Below are 26,405 nucleotides of genomic sequence, written 5' to 3' on the forward strand. Positions count from 1 at the left end.
CTCCAGAAAAGCCATGTTCTTCTAATCCAATCTTGTGGGGGCAAGCCCATTATTTGCATGGGACTTTTTGATCAGTTTTTTTTCATGGAGATGTAACCCTGCTCATTCAAGGTGGGTCTTACTCCTTTTACTGAAGTCCCCTATGAAGAGAATAAAAGGTAGAAAACAGAGAGAGCTCACAGCTGACACAGAGGACAGAGATGAAACCAAGACACACAGACATTTGGAGATGCTAAGCTAAGATGAAACCCAGAGTCTTCCCTGGAGAAGCTAAGTGAGGAAGGACCCACAGATGCTTAGAGAAAAAGCCACTGGAATCAGAAGCTGAAAGCAACAAACTGGAAGAAAGGACTAGTGGACACCAATCATCTGCCTTTCCAGATGAGAGGTGTTCCAGATGCCAGAGAGGCCTTTCTTCAAAGCCAAAGTACCTTTCTATGGATGCCTTAATTTGGACATTTTCACAGCCTAAGAACTATAAATCCATAACCTAATAAGTCCCCTTTGTAAAAGCCAATCTATTTCTAGTAAATTACACTTGGTAGCTTCATCAAACCTAAACAGATTTTGGTACCAGAGAGGTGGGCTGCTATGATTTGCAAAAACAACAACAACAAAAAATGCTAGAATGGTTTTACAAATGGAAAAAAGAAAAGTTCTGGAATAACCGTGATAAACTTAATAGAAAAGGCCCGACTTGCTTTGAACAGACTGTTGGTAGAAATGTGGGCACTAATGGTACTTCCAATGTGGCCTCAGAAAGAAATGATGAAGTGTCATTGGAAACTGGAAAAAAAGCAACCCTTGCTTTAAAGTGGCAGAGAATTCTGCAAAATTGATTCCTGGTATTGGATGGAAGGTAGAATCTGAAAGCAATGAGCTGGAATACTTAGCTGAAGAGATTTCCAAACTAAATGTGGGAAATGCAGCCTGGCTACTCCTTGCACCTTATAGGAAAATGCAACAGGGAAGGTACAAGTTGAGAACTGAACTCTTGAGTACAAAGAAACCAGAAATTGATGCTGTGGAAAATTCTGGGATTCCACAAATTGAAACCCAAGAGGCTAGTGCCCCTGTGAGGATTTATTCAAACATGGAACCAGTCAGCCATTTTAGCACAAGCCAGGACTCAAGATGGACTTATCCAGAAAGGATGTCTGGAAAGTCCTGTTGTCTAATGGTTGTGATCCCTATATACTGCATGAAAAATGGAAAAGAATGTTTCAGGATCTGTATAAATGGAACCACTGCCAGTTTGGTGGTAAAAGGGACAGACTGAAGGAAAAATTACCTCAAAGGCAGAATCTAAGGTCTGGAGCTAGGAAATCTTGGGCCAGGAGAATGGATCAATCCATGCATATGAAGAGGATGAGTCTGCCCCAGAAGCAGAGGGCAGGCCTTCTGCTTCATTGCTCAGGAAGAACATTAACCCCTCAGGCCTTAGGGAGGGTGGAGCACATTCCCCAGGGACTGGGGAGAGCCTGCTAGCCACTGCCCCACTACTCTGAAGGGGTTGAGCATGTTACCAGAGATGGCAGAGAGTCTGGGTGCCAGCCAGATGCTTGAGGAGATTGGATCCAAGGGCAAAGTGGTCTTCCCAATGATTGTATATGTTAAAATACTCACCCCAGTGTTTGGAGAGAGAAGGGCTGCTGTGTAAACCCTTGGAAAGGGTAGGACTGACACTCTCTCAAGCCCAGAGGATAAAATGTCATTCTATAAATGATTCTCAGATCTTAAAATCTAATGGTGTTTGCCCTGCTGGTTTTTGGAACTGTTTAGCTCTGGTGACCCCTGTTTTATTACCAATTTCTCCCTATGGCAGTGGGAATGTTTATCCCATGACTATCTCTCTTTTGTATAATGGCAGCAGATAAACTGTTCTAAGTTTTCCAGGTCCACAGCCAGAGGAGAATTTTGCCTTAGGACAGACCATGCCTGTAACTGATTGATGAAACTTTGTACTATTTTTGACCTAGTATTGTATTTGTTTTGTAACTGAATGGTTTAAGGCTTTTGTGATTTTGTGATAGAATGAATATATTTTTTATATGGAAAGAACACGTCTTTTGGGGATCCAGAGGGTAGAATGTGCTGGTTTGAAACTGTTAGGTGCCCCAGAAAAGCCATGTTCTTCTAATCCAATCTTGTGGGTGCAGACCTATTGTTGGTTGGGACCTTTTGATTAGGTTGTTCCCATGGAGATGTGACCCACCCAATTATGGATGGGACATTTTGATTATGTTGTCTCCATGGACATATAACCCCACTCCACCCCACCCATTCAAGGTGGGTCTTAATCTGTCTACTGGAATCCTGGAATAAAAAGTGGAAAACATAGAGTGAGCTCAGACCCAACATAGAGAACTGAGACATGAAACCAGGAGACACAGACATTTGGAGATGTAAAGAGATGAAACCCAGAGTATGCCCTGGAGAAGCTAAATGAGGAAGGACCTACAGATGCTTAGAGAGAAAGCCACTGGAATCAGAAGCTGAAGCCAGAAGCTGGGAGAGAAGGACAGCAGACGTTACCATATGCCTTCCCATGTGACAGAGAAATCCCAGACACAATCAGCCTTTCCTCAGAATCAAGGTATCCTTCTCTGGATGCCTTAATTCAAACATTTTCATGGCCTTAAGACTGTAAATTTGTAACTTAATAAATGCCCTGTGAAAAAGCCAATCCATTTCTGGTATACTGCATTTAAGTAGCATTAGCAAACCAAAACATGTATTTTCTCCAAACTTTAATTGGACTCTTCAGGATTTATGGTTTCATCAATAGTCTTCTCTTTCATCAGTAACAGACTCCTGAAGGAAAATGTCCCTTCATATACAACTTCAAGTGAGTCTTGAATATGATCTCCAAATAAATCTTTCTTTGAATAAATAAGCCACACACTTAGAAATTATGGCTTTTCTAGGAGTTCCAGTTTAGTGAAGAGTAGTAACACACTTTTCTTCCCATAGCTCCTGTTTTAAAGCTTTCCATCTGAAGTCATCCCAAAATACAACTAGAAGAAAGTGTAGTCACTGCATAATTTAGAATATGTGAAACAAACTTCAAAAATGCAATAATCTGCAGTTTCTTACAGCATTCAACCCATTCTTATACATATAAATGTTACCTACTTAGATACCATACAAGAACAAAGACTGGTCCAGATTGAGTTGCTGATAAAACAATCAAAAGCTAATTTTAAAAATTATTAAAATTAAAATTAAACATCAAATTTGGTAAGAAGAAAGCATATGCGCATGACACTGAGAATAGACTATAGAACAGTGATAGACTATGAATGAGAAAACTTGGGTTCTAGTCCCAGCCTTTCCAATTACTAGCTATGTAAACTTCAACAAATCATCTGTTTCAGTTTCCTCATCAATAAAAAGCAATAATACCAGCCCTGGCTTTCTAACAGATATGCCATGAGGATCAAATAAGAAAATGGATGAAAAATAATCTTGCAAACTGTGATAGCTTAAAGGGTGAATGTATCAATTAATGGAATCAATCATTCATTAAAAATATATATTTACTGGGCACCCACTTCATGCCAGTCACTGTTTAGGTACACAGAGGGGATACAGCAATGAATTAAACAAGCAAAAATTCCTGATCTTGAGGAGCTTAATTTCTAGTGGAGAAAGACAAACAAAAATACATAATATCAGAGCATGATTGATGCAATAGAGAAAAATAAAATGGGAAAGGGTAACAACAATGCAGGGAGTGGAAGTGAGACTGCAATTCTGAATAAGGACCAGAAAAGGCCTGAATGTAATATTTGAGCAAATAACTGCAGTAGGTGGATACTGAGGGCAAGCATTCCAAACAGAGCAAACAGCACTAGCTATATTATGACTATTCGAGTAATTTGAAAATATAGCTAAAGAAGACTGCATCCTCTCTCATTAGGCTTTCAAGTATCTTTTCATTTAATTTAGATACACATTAAGAGAAGCAGGATTAATGCCCAAGTTCTTCCAATATACTGTTTATACAGTCATACAAGCCACTAAATGAAGAAAGCAATCATCAAAGAGAATGACATGATGGAAAAAGAATGAAATGTGACACCCACCACACAGCATACAAAAAGAAAAGAGAGAATGACATGAAATAGAAAAGATTTTTTCAAAAGGTAAATTGGCCTTACTTCCTTTCCCTCATGTTGCAGTTTTCTATTGGTATCCGTCACTTGATTCTGTAAAGAAAAGACAATTTTAAACTCATAAGAAAACAAATATCTAGACAATAGCTGGATAAGATCAAATTTAATATAGGTTAGATATTTAGATATTTTTAGTACCCATCACATTTTAATCCCCTGGTATTCTCTTGAGCTTAAATTGTATCAATGTTGCTATGGATAGTTATGACCTTTTGAACAACATAAACTAAAAGTTACTAAAAGATAAATTTAGTTTGAAACATATAATACTATAATGACTAAAGGCCACTCTTTAACTTTGGGGAGAGGAATAGAGAAAAATTAAATATAAGAAAAAAACAAAGAATCTAACCATATACACAATAGCTAGAAAAAAAGGATAAATTTACCATAGATATTCCTTACTTTACCAATATATATTCCTGGAGAAGTTTGGTATACTCTGAAATTTTTTCACAAATCTAATTTTCCCTATTTGTTTATATCCTAATTTTAGAAAAAGTCTCATCTTAATTCTTTTTGCACATTTTTTAAAATAGCTCCTAACAATTTCACAGTCTCATTTTTCTAAATTATTCTCTCCATCCAATATGCAAAATATGTGAATAAGTCTGTGATGACTACATTCTGATGTCAACTTGACCAAGTGATGAGGCCCAGTTGTCTGGCCAAGCAAGCACTGGCTTGACTGTTGCTGCAAGGATATTTCATGGCTGGTTGATAAACCAGAAGGCTGGTGTATTAAATCATCAATCAGTTGGCTGCATCTGTGGCTCCTGCATCCGCAATCAACTAAGGGGTGTCTCTCACAATGAGATAATCCAATCAGTTGAAGGTTTTTAGGGGACAAGAGAGACATATTCACTGCTTCTTCAGCCAGAGAGCCTCTCCTGTGGAGTTTGTCCAGATGCTTCATCGGAGCCGCCAGCTTCACGATCTGCCCTTCAGATTTTGAACTCTTCCATTCCCACAGTTGCGTGAGATACCTTTATAAATCTTATATTTACAGATCAGTCCTGTTGGTTCTGTTTCTCTAGAGAACTCTGATTAACACAAAGTCGTACAGGATCTAGAGTTCATAATTTAAAGAAACTGGTATCCACTTTTTTTTGGAATGCACTTTTGAAAGCTCAATTGATACAAAAAACATATATATAGCATTAGTGATTTCCTTATCATCTCAAACATTATGAAAACATGAGCAATAATAACTTCTAGAACTTTCTTTAATAAAGGTTTTTATCCTTACACCAATATATGTCACTCTTCACACTTTCAAGGAACTCCCCTAACACAGCATTTCCTATTATGTTCCTTAGAAAACCAAGAAATGCTACTTCATAGATACTCTGTTAATGTGCACGCACACACACCAACACACACACACACAGTTCTCTTGCCAGATATGTATGGGAAACATTACTACGCAGGTTAATTTATTCAGGACTTCTTGTAGCCTTTAATATTTTACGTGTACTTGGATGCCCAAGAAGAGGATATCATAAAGAGTGTATTCCAAACTTATTTAACCATAGCACCCTTTTATTGAAAAGCATCTCAAGGGACTAGGTTTTTCAGAAAATATGCTTTTGAAATGCTATCCGAAATTATCATTTTCAGAGCACATTACCACATGCACCCCTTCTCAAAGACAATATGAAATCTGATCTCTGGGAAACCTTTATAAAATATCAGAAAAAGAACAAGAATCCTCACATTCCTTCTTTCTTAATTAGATATTTAATAGCATCACACATGAAAACCTTGGTAGTTTTTTCGGACTGTGAGCTCAATATGAATTAAAATTCATATTGTATGAATTTTATGTATGAATTCATATTAGTATGAGGTAGCTGCCAAAAATGTTACTCTAAGGCAATTATCAACAGAAGCATTGTCTATATCAGAGGTTAGAAAACTTTCTTGAAAAGATCCAGACAGTAGTTATAACTACTCAATTCTGACACTGTGGCAGGAAAACAATCATAAACAATACACAAACAAATGGGCAAGGCTATGTTTCAGTAAAATTTTATTTACAAAACAGAGGCAAGCTGAATTTGGCCTGGGAAACCTAATTCTAATTCCTGGTCTAGAATAAATGAGATGGGAAGCAAACTGTGAGAATTATATGCCATGTTGTAAGGCCATTCACAACCGAAGTAATATTACATGTGAATAGGGTCGAATAAGGAACTAAAAAATATACCACCTAAAAAATAGTTGAAGGAATTTTTAGCCCAGAGAGGGAAAAAAATGCTCATTTGAAGAACAGTAGTTTTTAAAATATCTAAGTGCTCTCAGAAAGAAGGCTGCCCCCCAAATTGGCATTTATTGCTCAAAACAATAAATACATGTTACTAGAAAATAGAATACAGCTCAATATAAAAGGCTTTCAAGTAATGTAAATAAAAATGGAATGGGTTTTCTTGGGTGGTAGTGCTCTCACCTCAAAGTAGTTGTACAAGAACAGACTGATTATTTTTCTTATCCCATACTAGATATATATTGCATAAAATCCAACTTTCTCACCTCAGCAAAAAAAATGTCCACGAGGAGACCCACAAGTTCTATTTGGGGGAGACTGCTGGTCCACCCCAGGAGGAAGGGGCAACCAGGCTCAAGAGCTGCCTCTCCCACCCAACTGGAGTGCTTGTGTGGGGCAAAGACAACCGAGGCGCCAGGTGGTGCAAGGGGGAAGCCCTTGCCCACTCAACCGGCCAAAGTAAACTTTAATTGGGGTTGTTGGATGCAGAGAAGGGGCAGCAGGGCTTGCGAGAAGTGGCTGAAGATGAATTCCCAGCAGTAGCGCATGGCCGTAATAGGGATCTACACAGAGCTGAGCAATCTGTTGGACGTCAGTGTGATGTTTTCCCCACCTGTTGTTAATAGAGGGAAAACCAAACCAACAACACTGGGAAGCAGTCAGTTCAGTGGCTCAGGCATGGATGAATGAGGGCGTACAACGTCCTGGGAAACAAGTGGTCAATCAAGGCCCTCCTACAACTCATCTAGAGGTTTCACAAACAGCCCCCATTACAGTGATCACTTGAATGACAGTCGATTAAGGACCCATGAAGGCTTGTCCCCAATACCTTTTATGAACTCAAATCTAATGGGAAAAACATCAGAGGGAGGCTCATTTTCCCTGTACAGCAGAAACATCGGATCACCAGGCAACTATTAAAAAGAACAGCAAAGTTACTGGTTCATAACATGAAGAACGTAGGATTGCTCTTTGTAATTTGAGTATTCTGTATTGTTTCATTTACCATTAATATTGGAAGTATTTTCATTTCAACGTTGCATGTGATCAACCATTTTAAGCTTCATAAGGTTTCTTTGACTTGACAGCTTTGTGCGATTCTTTCTTGCATGTTCCACTCACACTAATGGTCATCCTCTGCTTTTTTAAGCTTCCCATTTCCTTCAACTGAGAATCCTGAACACTCACTTCACCTGCAGTTTCATATGAGAATCCAGCCCAAAAGAATAGAAAAAAGAGGAAGAATATACTAAATTTATTTTCTGACATCTGTATGCCTTTCATAAGGCCCACCCTGATTTCAGACATGGGCATATGAACCCATTTTAACTGTTATTCTAATAATGCTACTTTAATACAAATCCCATTATTGTGATATTGCCTGTTTGATAGTTTTATGCTCTTTGTGATATGCCATTCTATTATAAAATAATATTTTGCCAAACTAGGGAACCATAAATTTCAAATCCCTTAACTGGTAATAGGCACAGGTTAATAAATAATTTGTTCAGCATGACAGAGTTGGAGAATGTAACTGGACCAACACCCAGATTTCTTGACTTCTGACCCAGTAGTAATACTCTATTCTCATCCAAGCAATTTTCAAAGTTTTTAATGGTGCCAGTAATGATTGCTCTATTTTCTATGTTCATGGTTAGTTTTAATTATTTCACTATAACCATTTATAAACGGATAGATTAGATTTCTTTCATAGCTAGCAGCATTGGACCCAGGTCTTAATAGCTCTAAAGAGCTCATTCTTAAATTTTTTAGAACTTTGCAAGCTGTTTCACATCATTTTGATATCTTAAAATTGGCCACTATGGAAATATTTGTGCACAGAAATCAGAAAACACTATAAATCAGAGTTTTTGTTTATTTGGAGATCCAGTTGTTATGCATTTACTAGCACACCACTCATGGCCAGTTACAAATTGTAGAGAACCAAATAATGTAAGTGCATATTCAGATCACAGCAGATCAGTATAAAATCAACATCTGAACTTATAGCTCCCGTTAGAGCGCTCTTCTGACACTTGTTCAAGGAAAAGTTTGCTTTAAGGGCAAACTAAAATCTACCAACCCTTCTCTGTATTTCTAGCAATATCCAGGAATGAGAACGACAATGTCCTCTCTTTTTGGCCAGATGGAATTGGGATTGGAAGGGTAACATTTCTGTAATTGATATGAGAGCTCACTTTTTCTTTATTTTATATTTTGAAATACTTTCAAACTTGACAGGATAGGTACATAAATAATACAAACTCCATACAGAGAACTTCAACATACCCCCACACCCAGATACCCAGATTTACCAATTTTAACATTTTGCCACATTTGCCATATCATTCCATTTATGTTTCTATTAATTCATCTTCTGAACACTTGAGCATAGGTTATATACATCTCTTTTTGTGGTACAAATTAATGTCTGCATTTCATAATCTGGATTTGAATTCTTTAATGAATTAGACTGGGCCCTTGGATATAATATCTAATCTCAACTACATCTTCCTCATTGTCAGAGTTTTCAAGTCACTTAACCATTTCTTTTCTTCTGAATCTGTTCAAAGCAAAATAAAATGTTAAAAACTAATTTATATCATTTTTGACAATGAATAGTTCGTAAAAATAACTACAGAGAGTTCTGCAGATAAAAGGTGCTCTGCAAACTTCCAGTGTGATATATCATAGAGTAGACTTTTCTGCAACTTGCCTCGAGGTATTAAAGTTCTTTTTACCTAGAACTTAAATGTAAACTTGATCAGGTATTACTGAATCTTACTTTATTTTCTTATAATATGAATTTCTCATATACCATACCAGGTATGATTATTTGTTATCAGGTATATGAAAGTGTTATTTTTAGTTCCTGATGTATAGTAGAAGGCCAGTAAATATCAGTTGAGGGCGATAAAAATGAAGGAATAAAAGATTTAGAGTTAGAAGGCCTAGGTTCCCTGTCCCTACAAGTTGTTAACCTTGTGGTCCTAAGACATGTCATTTAACCTCAAATCCTTCTCTTCACTGATTTCCTCATTTAAGAAATAGGATTAGCATTCTTTTTACTTCCACCTACTTCGTAGATATCTGAAAGCTAATCTTCATTCGTGAAAGCATTTTGAAAAGTAAAAATATTTTTTAATTTCTCTATTTAAACCCACACAATAACAACAAAAGGTCTTTGAGGGCCTCGATGTCATTTTTAAGAGACCAAAACGTGTAAGAACTACTGCTAAAGTAGAGGAAAAACTACTGTAAGCTCTTTAAAAATAAAAATATCAAATGTCATGAGTTAATGCTTATATTAATTTTCACTTACACTTTCATACCCCTTTGTCCAAGGTATTACTATTTCGTTAAAATCTGTGCTAAGCTCTGCTTATAATCTTCCACTTTTGCAAAAATGAACCTTAACAGTTTTTGCCAAGGGCTAATATACATTTGTACCAGATTTAATTCTTGTTAACAAATATATATTTAAAAAAAAAATCCAACCTTCCAATAATACTCGTAAACTCAGCATCATCTCTATAAGAGTAGTCTTGTCTATTTTATAAAGGCACCATATCTCCAACTTTTTTCACTTCAAACTCGTAAGAAATTTTACATTGCAATCCAGTACATGGGCACAGGGGAATAAACACAAATAACTGTTACATACATATGCAAAAAAAAAAAAAAACTTGAAACAAAATATAAGAAACAATGTTTGCCCTTACAGGTAATGCACTTTATTATTTTCCATTTGATTCTATTCTATTTCATTTCAGTTTTTGCTAAAAACACTGATGAAATTGATTTCATGCAGATATACAGTTCTTAAGCATATCCATAAGAGACTAACAGATGAGCACAATAACAATCTCAATACTATGCTAACATAACAATGAAAAGAATGCTACTTTTGATTTAAAAATATAAATTGTGTTTGTGTGTGTGTGTGTGGGTGGGTGTGTGTGTGTGTTTGTATTCTGCGAAGCAAAAGAAATAGTGGGCAAGCTAGAAAGTAATCCGTTATTGCTATGTTAAAATAGTATTGAAAATAGTTAATACTTAGTGATTTCCATTTTTTAAGCTCCTTTCTAGACTTCAGGAAACTATTTCATATATTCTTAATCCAGGTCAAATGGATCCCCTCTACAGCAGATCCCCCAGGTATACTACTAGACAGTGATTCCCTCAATCTTCAGAGAACCTGGATGGAGCCTGAAGCAGTAAAAAACCCTGAAGTGGTGGTTTATAATAAGGATGAGCAGCCTTGTTAGCATTCCCTGAGGGACATGCTGAGCAGCTGGAACAAGAAGAAAAGGAAAAAGAAGATCGTTAACAAGCAAGAAGTGCTGCCAGCAATTGGTGAGCATTATGAATGTTATCTAGTATTCCCCTGCTAAGGAGGTAGAAAACCAGACTAATTTAGTAGCCAGAGACAAGGCATCCTGCTGCCCATCATGGCCCAGGGTCTCTGGGGGCTGCTGAAGGAATTTAAGACAAAGATATCCTAAGGTCGAGCTGAAAACTAGAATGGCTGGGTGGGGACTAATAGCATACACACACATATCCAGGCAGGAGCCCTATATCTGTTTTCACACATTTCAGATGCATTCATTCGAGACTGAACAGTCACCAAAACTTCAGCATGATATCTGCCAACGAATAAAAGAAAGCACTTTTAAGATTCTTTAATTTCAAATGATGTACTTTTTTTTGCAAATCTGCTCTTTTATAAGAGTTATTCAGTATTCTCTTCTGATCTTCAAGAAAAATGTTTATAATTTTGTCTACAGTGTTAGTAGCACCTAGACCTCCCACTAATAGAAACTTCATAACTATTTTTAGGCTAATGGTAGTATTTGGGTTGTGATTATTCTATTTGTGTCTTTTTTTTGGTTTGTTTTGTTTGTTTGATTTATAAAAGTAAAAATTGTTCTGTTCCAGGACCTTGTACAACTTTAGTGTAATAAGGGAACAATTTAGCTTCTGTATCTTTTGTAGCATCTGTGCTAAAAGCTCTTTAATTCAGTCAGTTGATTAAATCTGTAGCAATTACATCTGTGATCAAATAAAGCATGTTTCCTACAATTAGATAATCCAATCACTTGAAGAATTTTAAGGGAGAAGAGACACTCTCACTGCTTCCACCAGCAAGACTCTCAAGTGGAATTCATCCAGACCCTTCATCAGAGCCACCAGTTTCACAGCCTGGCCTACAGATTTTGGACTCTTCCATACACAATGGTTGCATGACAAACCTTTATAAATCTCATATTTACAAATAATAATTTTAAAAAAGCTCTTTAATTGCCAAAGTTTAAGTATAAACTTCTGATATGGGACAGACATGTTAACAGATGGGCTTTTTAATCTTAAATTGATGTTTTTCCCTTCAAATCATCTTCCTCTAGACAGCAGGTACATTAATGGTTGTGCAACTTTGGAGAGTCCCTTCAGAGAATTTCCTGTTTTTCCCTTTTATATTTCACACCCATTCCTTGCTCTTGCCATTTTCATTTGCTATCTCTTTTCTCCTATTCAGTACTGGCTTCTTCACAACCCACTCCCATGTCCCTTTCCATCCCTCTCTGTCTGTCCAACAGCCCAGTACTTACATTGTTCTAATGTACATGGATCAGAGAACTTTCTCTTTTCTATAAACTCACTAAGCTCAAAGGAGAGAAAAAATTCACATGGCGTTCAGGCAACGCCTCCCAGAACTTTTTTTTTTTCTTTGTTAAGCTAAATTTTTTTTTTTATTAATTAACGGAAAAAAAGAAATTAACCCAACATTTAGAAATCATACCATTCTACATATACAATCAGTAATTCTTAACATCATCACATAGATGCATGATCATCGTTCTCCCAGAACTTTTCAACCATGATCAATAGTCACAAGACAACCTAGGGGCTGATTTGGGGAATGTTTATTAAACAGGGTTCAAATATTTCAGTTACAACTTGCCAGAACCTTACATTTTGGGGCTTAGAACTCATGAATGTATCAAGGTAAAATCTTTATCAAGATACGCATTTAGTTACCATTGCATTTTTACAACCATAAGAGAAAATACATCTATAAGTTAAACTACAAATGAAAGCACGGTGCTTGTTTCTAATTGAATGCCATCAGCTCAATGATGTACCACTTAGCAGTAAATCTTCCAGTTGATTTAACTTCAAAATCTAGTACTAAAAATCTAAATAGGATAGTGAAAAGGTTCTTGTCACAAAGTACTGAGGTACCTCATTGATACTCTTTTTTAAAAAATATATATTCTTATAACTAAATTTTAAAATGGAATTATCAACACATGAAATTTACATCACATAATCTGGAGAGACTGGAACTATTCATTCTTTTATTTTTATATTTCGAGGGAAGGAAGGAGGGACAAAAAAAAGAAATAGAGAAAGAAAAAAGAGGAAAAGAGGGAGAAAGGAGGGAGAAAAGAAGTGGGGAGGAGGGAAGATAATGTGGGCAGAAGAGCACCACATTTCCATCTGTCCTCAAAATCTTCATCCAGATCATACTAAAGCAAAATATTAGAGGAAGTGGCATTGACTTTCCAACTGGAAGTTGATCACTTCTTGGCCTATTATTCAATCAGCTCACCTGACCCTGGACATTGTCATCTTTACCAGAGTCATAATATCGAAATTATATAGTAACTATCCTTTTGTGTCTGACTTATTCCACTGAGGATTATGTCCTCAAGTTTCATCCACATTGTTGTATGCTTTGGGACCTCATTTCGTCTTATTGCAGCATAATATTACAATGTACATATATACCACATTTTGTTTATCCGCTCTTCTGTTGATGGGCACTTAAATTGCTTCCATCTTTTAGCAATTGTAAATAGTGCCACTATGAACATCAGTGTTCAAGTGTGTGTTCGAGTCACTGCTTTCAGCTCTTCTGGGTATATACCAAGTAGTGGTATTGCCAGGTCATATGGCAACTTGATGTTTAGTTTTTTAAGGAACAGCCATATATTGTCTTCCATAGTGGCTGTACCATTATACAGTCCACCAGCAGTGAATAAGTGTTCCAATTTCTCCACATCCTCTCCAACATTTGTGGTTTCCTGTTTGTTTAATGGCAGCCATTCTCACAGGTATTAGGTAAAAATCTCATTTTAGTCTTAATCTGCTTTTCCCTTATACCTAAAGAAAGTGAGAAACTCTTCATGTGCTTCTTAGCCATTTGTATTTGCTCTTACGAAAAATGTCTATTCATATCTTTTGTCCATTTTATAATTGGTTGCCTTTTTCTTTTTTTGTTGAATTCTGTAATTTCTTTATGTACACAGAATATCAAACTTTTATCTGATATATGGTTTCCAAATATTTTATCCCATTGAGTTGGCTATGTCTTCACCTTTTTTGACAAAATCCTTTGAGGCACAAAAGCTTTGATTCTAAGGAGCTACCATTTATCTATATTTTCTTTTGTTGCTTGTGTTTTGGGCGTAAAGTTCAGGAAACTACCTCCTATTACCAAGTCTTGAAGATGTTTCCCTATGTTTTCTTCCAGGAGTTTTATAGTACTGTCTCTTATATGTAGGTCTTTAATATATTTTGAGTTAATTTTTTGTATAAGGTATAAGACATGGTTCCTCTTTCAGTCTTTTGACTATTGCTATCCAGTTTTCCCAAGCCCATTTACTAAAAAGACTATTCTATCCAGTAGATTTGGGAGCCTTGTCAAAGATCAATTGACCATAAATTTTGTAATCAATCTCCACACTCTCGATTCAGTTCCATTGATCAGTACTTCGATCTTTGTGCCAATGTCATGCTGTTTTAACAACTGTCGATTTATAACAATCATTAAAGTTGGGAAATGTTAATCCTCTCATTTCACTCCTCCCTTAGAATATCCTTAGCTATCTGAGATTTCTTTCCCTTCCAAATGAATTTGATAACTTGCTTTTCCAAGTCTTCAAAACAGACTGCCGGAATTTTGATTGGTATTGCGTTGACTTTATAGCTCAATTTAGGTAGGATTGAAGTCTTAACATTCAACCTTCTTATTCATGAGCACAGAATATCCTTCCATCTGTTCAGATCTTCTTTAATTTCTTTAAACAATATTTTGTATTTTACTATAAACAGGTCCTTTACTTCCCTGGTTAAGCTTATTCTAAAAACATGATTCTTTTAGTGGCTATTTTGAATGGAATTTTTCCTTAATTGTCTCCATATTTAAGATATTATTTGTATATAGAAACATTTCTGATTGTTGAACATTTATCTTGTATCCCAGATGTACATTTTTAATGGCTATGAAATTAGTTTCGTTTTTCATCACCTCTTACTAAGAATAAGTTCTCATGAATAAAGCCCATGAAGAATTCAAAAAGGTCATCATTTTAAAAGTCTTTATAAGAATATATATATAAACATTTCTAACATAATAAATATTTTTAAAGGTTATGTCCTAAGAATGTCCTTTTTGGTATTTTCTCCTTCATTATTAGATCAAGTCCAGAATAATATATTGCATTTAATTGTCCCTGTCTCTTTAGTCTCTTTTTTTTTCCCTGTAAATTGGAATACAGAGTATAAACTATTGCCAGTGTTAAACTTCTTGAACTAGATAACTATAGTCAACATGGTTATTAAGTGAATATTCATTTTCTTAGAAAATGTACATGGAATTATTAAGTGTTCAAGGAGCATGATGTATACAACCTACTCTCAAATATTTAGAAAATAGATGGATAGTAAACAGGCAGACAGTTTAAACGATGCAGCAAAATGTTAAAAGTTGGTGAATCTGCTCCCAGCCTCATCTCTGGCAAGCACGAGTCCCCAAACTACCTCGACAAGTACTAGCAAACTGGTTTCACAAGAGTGTATTATCCAGCTCCTTCCCACCTTCTGTTCTTTTCTTCCATCATATGCGCACATCTTTGAGACTCCAGACCCTACCTGGCCACACAGGCCAGCTGTGGAGACCTATGCGGCTGGGGCCAGTACGCTACCCACTGGGAGTGGTAGTTTGTGTGATCGCAGGTATTGTGCCTCGGCACCAATGCTGAACCAGAGCCTGTGCTTATGCCTGGGAAAAGAAGCTGCTTCTCCTGCACAAAGTCTCACTGGGCATGGCACTGGGGAGGGGGCGGCACTGCCATGACAGGCTAAGAAGGAAATAGAAGTGAAAACATAGTGCAACAAGAAGCGGTTACTATTAACAAAGAATTCACTGTGAGGCTATCCCCCACGCAAAGCTAAGCCACTTGTTGACCCACAATCATGAAGCTAGATTACCTGCAATTTGAAAGAATGAAAGAACAGGCTGGTGTGGGCCCCTAAGGTTTTATATTGTCATCAGCTTTATCTTAGAGACTGAAGGACAATAAAAATAAGAGATCCAGAATGGGGAAGGGACTTGCCCAAGGTCACATAGCCGAGAAGTAAATAAAAGACAAAGCCAAGGGAGGGTTAATTTAACTTGTTGAATCAACCCCAACCCCAAGGTGCTTTTCATCACATCTTTCATGGAGAAGTAAAAATTCTGCCCCCTGTGTTCTTTATTCCTAAATGAAGTTTCTAGTCCCGGCAAAAAAAAATGGAAGTAGGAACAGGGTTTTGTTTTGTTTTCTTTAATAATATTAAAAGTTATGAACCCTAATACGGAGTTAGATGTGCCTCGATGGTTCTAAAAACCTTATTGCTTTGCAAAGTAAGAAATGAGTTCCAGAGATGGCAAGCAATTTGACCAAGTCACACTTGGCCTAGATTCCAAGACTCCTACCTTCCTCAACCCCCATTACTCTGACTTTGTCTCAACAGGGACTATCTTCCCAAACTTGGAGGGGCAGATGGCAATGGCAAGCATTGTTCAGGGACCACACAGAGGCAAGGATCGTTCGGAGACCACGTAGGACTCGATGGCCAACTTCCACTAGATAATGATTTTAAAAGAATGGCTCCAGGACTGGAATTCCGATTTGGGAACTAGTTAGCGCAGGTCAAGTTTCTACCCGGAATCATTTGTTTTCGATACTCAGGAAACGGAAGCTGCCAAACCCCACTCGCCTTTAAGTGCCCTTTCCCAGGCACTTAAGTGCTCTTTCCCAGGCACTTTAAGTGCCTTACAGCTCAGCTTCCTATTTGCTGATGTAACATTAGCATCAACATGCTACTTTTGGTTCATTCCCTGCACTTGGCTATAAAAACTTATTAATCAGAACTGCCTGGCATCCTCCTGAGCAAGACTTTCAATGGGGTCCAGATTGCTATTCTTCATTCAGAAATTTTCTCGAGCATCCTCAAAGATGCTGAAGCACCCTTTCCCAGTAGGATTAGAAGCCACCTGAACAGATACACTTTCTCTCAAGACATCTCTCCAGCAGAAATTTTCCCATTTGTTTCCAAGGCTTTGGCTCTTCTTATCACATTCAGTATGTATGAACAAGAGATAATGCTATCATACTTCCCCATGCTGCTTTAAAAAGAAGCAATAATTCTGGCCAGGCCACCAAACATCATCACTTAACTGCCTGACAGCCCAAAACCAGCACTCTACATAACCGTGGCAGGATTAATCCCATCTGTTGCTCCACCTCTGCTCATGGTGATGACAAAGATTTACATTCCCTTATTAGCTTTTACTCTGATGGCTTATGGAGCCAGTTTTCTATCTTTTTTGGGGAGGAATCAGATGGGGTTTTATTCTGCCAGAAAGTAGTCCAGCCAAACCAGACTTCCTTAATTTAGCTAATAGTACAACTCCTGTTTTGTTCCCATGATTTGCCTTTCTCAATTGTGAAAGACTCAGTGAAGCTATAGTCATGGTAATAATAATAGATTAGGGGATAGCATTACACACTGAACTTTTTCTCTGCCACATTTCCCCAACTGGTTCAAAACAGCTTTGAGGATATTAGTCACTTCAGTAATCTTTTTTTTTCTATGCATAATCACTTTACTAGTTAAAAATACATAACCAGAGGGAGGACCCAAGAGACCTAGTCAAGTAGAATAAATATAAAAAACCACTCTGTAGATATTAGCATGTTTGCTATAAGCCTTGTAAGTTTGCATTTTGCCATCACCCTTTTCTTCTCGTTTGGTTCTTTTCTCCACTTGTTTGGTTCTTTTCTCCAGTCAATGATAATTTATTCTTCACAGATTGTTCTTCATTTTTCAAAATTGTTACTTCATAATAATTACTTGGGTAAGAGCTTAAAAATCCATGATAAGTCCTATTCATGTTATATTTGCTTATCATTCTCATTCAGTCTTTTTATGAATTATATAGCCATATACTTAGACACTGCAATATTTTTGTCTAGAAAATGTAAAATAAAAATAAAAAGATGAAGAAGAAAAAAAGTCGGTGGATCTAGGTATCTCGGCCCCAGGGAGTATGATGAATTTCTCTGTATGGGTCTTATATTATTTTTACAATTGTCCTGTAAGTTTTGAAAGTATTTTCAAAATAAAAGTTTTTTTTTTTTTAAGTTATGTTCATGGAAGCAATTTCAAGTTTCTCATTTTCAAAAGTTAAAAAAAAATTTTTGGAAGATTTATACAAATTTTAATATAGCTTAATATTTTATTTTTTATTTTTCTTATTATAATGCATAAAGAAAATGCAAAGTTTTTTTCACCAAGCCCCATACTGCCCCAATCCTTTCTAGTTTATTCCCACATGTTTGCCATTCCATTATCACTATGAAGGAGAAAAGTTGGAAAGCACTACTCTAGCAGAATCCCTCTATAGGTTTTTCTTTGAAATTATTCTTAATTCATTCTCAAGAACATACTTTTTTTAGGAAGAAGATCCCAAATTTTCATCAGATTCCAACCCTCACTTTCTTCAACATCTCAGTGACTAGCACTACCAAACTACCCAGTAACCCATTCAAAAAACATGGGAGTCATTTTGAGCATTATTCCAGAGATATTTTACCTCATAAGCATCTCTGCAATCTGTCCCTTACTGACCAACTCCTTACACCTACATAATTTAGACCCTCATAATTTTTTAACCTGAATTTCAATTTATTTTCCTACACTGAATGATGATTTTGTTACAGTAAGCCTAACACTGAATTTTCTAATTGATACTCAAATTTTTCAATTCAAATTGTAGAAAACTTAAAACATACATTAATACAAATATTAAAATTATCCTTTATCCAACAATGATTAATAACATTTAGTATACATTCTTCCAACTTTATTAATGCTTATTTCATTTAAGGTATATGCATAGTTAGTTTATAAAAATGGAATCATATTGTTCATACATTTGTATTCCATTCTTTTAATCATCACAATCAACTTTCTTTTTTCTGAAAAATAACATATATACAAAAAAGCAATAAATTTCAAAGCACAGTGCAGTGATAAGTTGTAAAACACCTTTCAGAGTTTGGTATGAGTTACAGTTCCACAATTTTAGATTATTACTTCAAACTGCTCTACATACTGGAGACTGAAATAAATATCAATACAATGATTCAGCAATTATACTCAGTCGTTAAACCCTACCTTCTCTGTGTAACTCCACCATCACCTTCGAGCTTTCTCCCACTCTTTAGGGGTATTTGGGCTATCCCCATTCTAACTTTTTCATGTTGGAAGGGGTTGTCGATAATATAGGATAAGGGGATAGAACTAGTTGATGTTCTGGAGAGGTTGGCCCCTCTGCCATTTCAGGATTTATCTTGTCCAGGTAGCCATCTGGAGGTTGCAGGTTTCTGAAGTTATCCTAGTGCATGGAACCTTTATAGAATCTTATATATTGCCCTAGTTGTTCTTTAGGATTGGCAGGAATAGTTTTCGTTGGGGTTTGGCAAATTATGATAGATAGCAAAGTCTAACTGAAGAGTGTATAAGAGAGACCTCCAGAGTAGCCTCTCAGCTCTATTTGAAACCTCTCAGCTGCTGACACCTGATTTTTTTTTACACTTCTTTTCCCACTTTTGGTCAGGATGGCATTGTTGATCCTACCATGTAAGGGCCAGCCTCATCCCTGGGAGTCATATCCCCTGCTACCAGGGAAACTTTCACCCTTGAATCACGTCCCTCGGGGGGGGGGAAGGGCAATGGTTTCACTTGCAGAATTGGACTTAGAGAGAAAGATGTCCTCCAGAAGTAACTCTTAGGTACACCTATAGTTAGGTAAAGCTTCTCTACTACATACATATACTTCACAAGAGCAAGCCTCAAGATCAAGGGCTTGGCTTATTAATTTGGGCATCCCTAATGTTTGACACAGTATCAGGGATTTCCCCGGTGGGAAAGTTTAATAGTTCCAAACTTCTTCTCCCATCCCTCAAGGGACATTGCCAATACGTTTTGATTATCTCCTTAACATACTCTGGGAAGCATTACTTTAAACTATACAGGATTAAAAGCCCTCGTTCTATTTTGGGCTTCATGTATTTGAATTGTTCAAATGATCTATCCAGACAGATTGAATTAGATTATGCGCTACAGAAAGTTTAGGTTCTAGACAAAATAAGCTTTTCTTCCTCTGGTCTCAAAGAGTAAGTGAGGTTCTAAAATATAGACAATGTCTTTTCTACCCCTGTGTTCTGAATTACCTTAATTACAACCTGAGGCATTCTTATCTCTAAATACCAGGTAATGCATACATAAAACAGCCTCTCACAATTCAGAAATAACACTTACCACTACAGATGAAATGTGACTGCTATAAGAGCTTATAATCCAGGCCCTTGTTTTCTAATAAATATTTTCTAAATAAGACCATACAACAATTGCTGTTTTGTTTCTGCCTTATTTTGTCTTACCAAATGTCACACAGGTTCATTCATAATGTTACATGTTTCACAAATTTGTTCCTTCTTGTAGCAGCACAATATTTGATCATATATATAAACCATCATTTGTCAACCTATTCCTCAGTCAGTGCATCCTTCAGCCACCTCCATTCATTGGGCATCATGTATAATGTCCAAACTCAACAGTCCATCAACAATCTCAATTTTAGATAATTTCATTATTCCCAAGAGAAAGATAATCAATAAACACACCCTCAACAAACAGAAAATCCAAACCTCCCTGTAGTAGTTAGATTCAGTTGTCAACTTGGCCAGGTGACAGTATCTAGTTCTGTTGCTGAGGACATGAGCCAATGGTACGTGAACCTCATTTGCTGCTCATTACATCTGCAGTCAGCTAAGAAGTGTGCCTGCTATAATGAACAATGTCTTTTGAAACACAAAAGCATTTGATTTTGAGCAGTTCCCATTTATCTATTTTTTCTTTTGTTGCTTGCACTTTGGGTGTAAAGTATAGGAAGCTACATCCTATTACTAGGTCTTGAACATGTTTGCCTACATTTTCTTCTAGGAGCTTCATGGTACTGGTTCTTATATTTAGGTGTTTGATCCACCTTGAGTTAATTTTTGTATAGGCTGTATGCTAAGGATCCTCTTTCATTCTTTTGGCTATTGATATCCAGTTTTTCCATACCCATTTATTGAAAAGACTATTTCATCCCAGTTTAGTGGATTTGGGGGTCTTGTCAAAGATGAGTTCACTGTCGATCTGGTCTATTTCTGTGCTCTCAATTCAATTCCATTGGTCAATAGTTCTATCTTTGCAGCAGTACCATGCTCTTTTGACCACTGTAGCTTTATAATAACTTTAAAAATCAGGAAGTGTCAATCCTCCCACTTTGTTCTTCTTTTTAGGATGCTTTTTGCTATTCAGGGTCTCTTTTCCTTCCAGATGAATTTGGTAACTAGCTTTTCCAAGTCTTCAAAGTAGGTTGTTGGAATTTTTATTGGTGTTGCATTGAATAAAAGAAGATCTAAATAGGTGGAAAGACATCCCCTGCTCATGGATAGGAAGGTTAAATGTAGTTAAGATTTCAGTTCTATCCAAACTGATGTACAGATTCAATGCAATTTTAATCTCTCCCTCAGTTTTGAAGGACAATTTGGCTGGGTACAGAATTCTTGGCTGGAAGTCCTTCTGTTTCAGGATCTTGAATATATTATATCACTGCCTTCTCACCTTCAGGGTGCTAGTTGAGTAGTCTTAACTTAGTCTTATTTAGTTTCCTCTGTATGCAATAGATTGCTTTTCTCTTGCTGCTTTCAGGATTTTCTGCTTCTCTTCAACACTGACAGGCTGATTAGTATGTGTCTTGGGGAAGGCCTATTTGGATTTATTCTATTTGGAGTTCATTAGGCTTCTTTATTTGCATATTCATGTCCTTTATAAGTGTTGGGAAGTTTTCCCCCATTACATCCTCAACTAATCTTCCTAGCCCTGTACTCTTCTTTTAACCCTCTGGAATACCAGTGATTCTTATTTGTGTACTTTGTTTTGTCCAACATTTCCCTGAGATCAAAGTCAAATTTTTCCATCTTTTTTGCCATTTGCTGTTTTGAGTGTTCAAAATCAGTTGTCCTGTCCTCTAGTCCACTTATTCTTTCTTCAGCCTCTACAAATCTGCTGTTATGTGTCTCATATATTTTTCATTTGATCTACAGCATCTTTAATCTCTGTGATATCTGCTATTTTTTTTTTATGTATTCTTTCAAATTCCTGCTTATGCTCTTCTAGTGTCTTCTTGGTCTCCTTTATGTCATTAGCCCTCCAACTGATTTATTTAGTAGAGTTATATGAACATCTTTGATTAGCTGTTCTAAAGTCTGTGTCTCCTCTGGTGTTTTAATTTGGTCATTAGGCTGGGCTATATCTGTCTGCATCATGATATGCTTAGTGATCTTCAAGGCATATAAAAATCTTGATAGGGTTACTTTGGAAGTTGATTTCCTTTAGTGGTCTAAAGGTTTGTATTTGCAGAAGGGATATGGCACAGGATGTGGTGTGTGGGACAGGGCACAACAATGTGGTGACAGGTTGCAGCACAAGTATAGAAGTGGGTCAGGGATGCTACAATGGTGCCTGTGAGCAAGGGGTACAGGGCTCAGGGTTGTGGAGGTGTGGTATCAGGGTGGTTGGGGTGGGGTATAGGCCTTGGAACGCAGGAGCAGGGTGTGGCAGAGGGGACACCAAGGTAGGACATGGCGGGAGGTGGACGGGGGGGTACTGTGCAGATGCACAGGGGCTGGTACACAGGTAGGATGTAGGTGGGCACATGGTGCATGGGAGGTACAGGGTACAGAGGTTGGGGCACTGGGAGGACAGGCACAGTCTGTGTCCTTGCTCAGGGGGAGAAATCCAGGAGGGCCAGGATGCAGATGTGTGAGTGTCCAGCAGTGGGGCACAGCTCACAGGGGTTGCGAGACATGGGCCAGTGGAGGGTGATACCAGGTGTGCAGAGTTCTGGCATGGATGTGAAGGTACAGGGGCATTGGGGCAATGGTGCATACGCGTGCAGGGCAGATGCGCACGTGAGCACTGACCACGTGTGGGAGGACAGCACTTGTGACAGGAAGTAGGGCAAGGGTGTTAAACTGTGCGGGGCAGGAGGCTGGGGTTCAGGGGTCAAGAGGTCAGCGCACAGATTTGTGGGCACCCAGAGGAGAGGATGTGGCTATGGACATGCATGGGTCTGAGGGGTGGGGCCCTGGTGTGCAAGTATGCTGAGCTCAGGGGCAGCAGGCCGGGTTGCATCTGCTCAGGCTGGGGACAAGTGTGGCCCAGATGTGCAGGTGAGTGCTTGCCCAGAGCTAGGGAGCATGGCAAGGGTGTGTGTGACACAGATCTGGGGGTGCTGAATGCCGACATGCACACAGCTCAGGGGGCACAGGGCAAGGTTGTGCAACTCTATGGGCTGAGGACGGGTGTGACCCAGGTATGAAGACGCGCCCGCAGCCTGGAAGGACAACAACTGCCTGCAGCGTGCAGGGAGAGGGAGTTGGGGGTCAAGGGTCTGGGCGTACGTAAATGGGTCTCAGGAGAGGTAGGGCAAGACTGAGCTTCCACGGCAGAGGTGGGTCGGACTGGGGCAGGCATTTGTGCATGCACGGGGTGGGGTGTGGATTGGGGACGCACAGGGGTGGTCGGGGCTGGGGCGCTTGGGGCCCAGTGGGGTAGACAGGCAACAGGGCTCAAATGCGGAGGGTGTGGGGAGAGTCGTGGGGCGGAGGGTGGCACACATAGGAGCAGCGTACCCCAGGAACATGGCTTGGCTCACTTCCCTGACCCTGTCTTCCAGTCTGTGCACTCCTGAGGGCCCCGTTCTGAAAGGGGCACGCTCAGCTCCTTGCACCGGGAAGTCTCCGGTTGTCTGCATCTCAATTCTTCAGCTTTGTCAACCAGGGCCTTCCTATGCAGTGTAGGATACCCTCCCAGGTCATTTATGCCTTGGAATCACCATCCCAGTTGCCTTCCCGTCACTTCCTAGCTGTTCCTTGGAGCAGGGGCTAACTCGACCTTCTATTTTATATATTAAGCAAACATTTCTAACATCTTTTAATGTCAGATATTCTTCTACAATATATTGTAGTTTATTATTTTTTCAAATGGATGCACTATAATTTATTTTAGTAATTCTCTACTAAATAATTTTAGGGACATTTTTAAGTTTGACCTATTACAAAAATCATTATGTGAACATCATTATACACACCTACAGCCTTAGAATAAATCTTAAAACTATGTAAGACTTTAAAGTTCTGGCATAAATTAACAAATTGCTTCACACAAAGGTGGTATCAATCTAGACTGCAACCAGACATGCCCATTTCTGTATCATCACCAATCTCAATTATCATTCTTTTGTATCTTTGGCATTGTTAGGTGGCACCTTAGAGTTCTCATATTTTAAATTATATGTTAATGTGTATACACATCAGTTTTCTGTTGGAGTGTTCAAATTTTTTCCTATTTATTTCTTAAGGACTCTAAATATTAAGTATATCAATCATTTCCCAGATGAATTTGTAAATATTTTTCTTGCTTTGTTATTTGCTTTTTAAACATTTTTAATTTATATATAGAAAAGTTGCTTTCATTTTAATATTGCCATTGCTATCAATTTTTTCTTTCCAACTTAGGAATTATGTTTAGAAATGTATTCCCCACTCCCAAAATCATATAAATATCATCTATAGTTCCCACTAATTCCTTGTTTTGTTTTATTTTTTCACATCTAACTCTTCAGATCATCTAGTACTGATTTTGTTATGTTGAGAAAGAAATCTAACATAATTTAAATTAAAATAGTTCAGCATGAAAGAATATTAACAACAAATCAGAAGAGTGTTGACCTCTAGAAGTGAGAGATAGAGGAAACAATTGAGATGGGTTCAAAAGGGAGGTTTGTGTTGGCAATCTTACATTTCTCAATCTGGCTAGATATATGTTGAGCAGGTACATAAACTCTTATTTAAAATCTTGGGACCTGATATGTTTTCGACTTCAGAATTTTGGAAATTTTACAAAGATAGTACAGTACATAACACACAAATGTCCCCCTCCAAAAGGTCTGGGACAGCACCCCATAATCAAACACACTAATATTTCTGTAGCAAAACATGACAATTCAAATAAAATTTTAAAAATTAAGAAATCTGTTGGCTTCATGTCCATTCAGGATATGAAGAACAGATTTTATAGCCAAATGGGTTTTTAAATTACTGTAGTTTGAGAATTTAATTTAACATCTGATAGATTATTTCTCCCCTCAAAAAGATTACCTCTTTGCTCTTCTTCAAAAAGTTGCTGTTTTTTTTTAAATAATTGAAATGTTGACTCACTATCAAGTTCACCCCACACCCAGGGAAAATCCTTTAGGGATTTTAATTCAAGTTTCAATAGGACAAGAAAAATAAATTGGAAGCTTAAGAACTAGATAGAAGGAAATAAAATTGCTATTATTTACAGATCACATGTTCATTTAAATAGAAAACTCAAACAATCTACACAAAATTATTAGAAATAAGAGAAGAGTTTAGAGAAATGGTGAGACTTAAGTTCACTGAGCAAAATCATTTTCTAAGTTTAATGAATTGGCTTTGCCAGGGTCCAGGCTGACCTCCTTCTTGAACCTGAATCTTTCAATGAAGAAATAATCTTAAAGCTTTGGTAGCAGACCCTCCACAGCTACCACTGATTTTCTTCCTTTGGCTAGGTACCATACTACAAACACTTATACAGCAATTCCCTGAAATTCTGGTTTCCAACAGAGATGACTTTTATCCAGCAATGAAGCAGGTGACATGGAAGGTCAACTGAGCTTCTGTTTGAAAAGAAAAACTGGTACTAATCAGTGGTTATCATTCACATGTAGTTATGCCAATTAAACTTTAATTTAAAAGGGCATTCTCTTTAGCTAAAAAAAAAAAATCTCAATTATTTATGCATCAGTACAAATTCTTCTCATTATGTAAAAGTTTTTAATACTAATATGTAATCTGCATCAATTCCCTAACTCTTTTAATGCAATTCAAAATCCCATATGGGACAGAGAAACAAGTCTCTCTAAGAGACTTACTTTTAGTTTCTGGGCTTCTCCTCTCACTTTCAGCAGTTCAGTTATAGAGTCCACAAAGCCCTGGTAATGAAAGTTGCACATTTTCTCAATTTCTCGGTCATGATTGCGGATTCGAGTTTCAAGCTTCTCCATAAATCTTCCATGTTCCTCACCATCATAGACAGACCTTTAAAGAAATGGCATGAAAATTACACTAGATTTAGCTCTAATAAGAAGTAATATAATTACAAAGAATTAAATTTCTTTGGAAATCAGAGCTTTAGGGTAGACAAATCACAAAGTAATCCAATTACATTAATATCACCCCAATGCTAGATGTGTATTTTTAGGAAAATCCTACCCTTTAGTTTCTCAACCATTCAGAAATGTTTGAGTGGAGGTGACATCATCAACAGGCAATGTAAGCAATCTCCTGAGAAAACCTCTCCAGAGATTCAGCAAAAAAAAGGACAAATCTCACTTGCTTAGAATTCTAAAAGAAGGTTAAGAAACTGGAGAAGGACTCCACAAACACTGAATAAAAGAATGAGAAAAATATCAGGTAGGAGACTTCAGT

The 26,405-nt window shown here is 37.4% G+C and overlaps 1 protein-coding gene and 1 pseudogene across 5 annotated transcripts in view; one reads left to right on the forward strand and one right to left on the reverse strand.

Moving 5' to 3' along the window:
- EXOC6B (exocyst complex component 6B) overlaps nucleotides 1–26,405 on the reverse strand; it is an 870,074-nt gene that overhangs the window by 688,736 nt on the left and 154,933 nt on the right. For all 5 annotated transcript variants that reach the window (XM_077134552.1, XM_077134551.1, XM_077134550.1 and 2 more), the window contains exons 2-3: nucleotides 25,850–26,015; nucleotides 4,164–4,211 (exon numbers count right to left, since the gene is read on the reverse strand). In XM_077134552.1, coding sequence (XP_076990667.1) covers nucleotides 4,164–4,211; nucleotides 25,850–26,015 — 214 coding nt within the window. The remainder of the gene's footprint in view (nucleotides 1–4,163; nucleotides 4,212–25,849; nucleotides 26,016–26,405) is intronic.
- Nucleotides 16,677–17,440, forward strand: LOC143661684 (transmembrane protein 69 pseudogene; annotated as a pseudogene).

This window comes from Tamandua tetradactyla, chromosome 17 (assembly GCF_023851605.1).
Source record: "Tamandua tetradactyla isolate mTamTet1 chromosome 17, mTamTet1.pri, whole genome shotgun sequence".
NCBI lineage: Eukaryota > Metazoa > Chordata > Mammalia > Pilosa > Myrmecophagidae > Tamandua > Tamandua tetradactyla.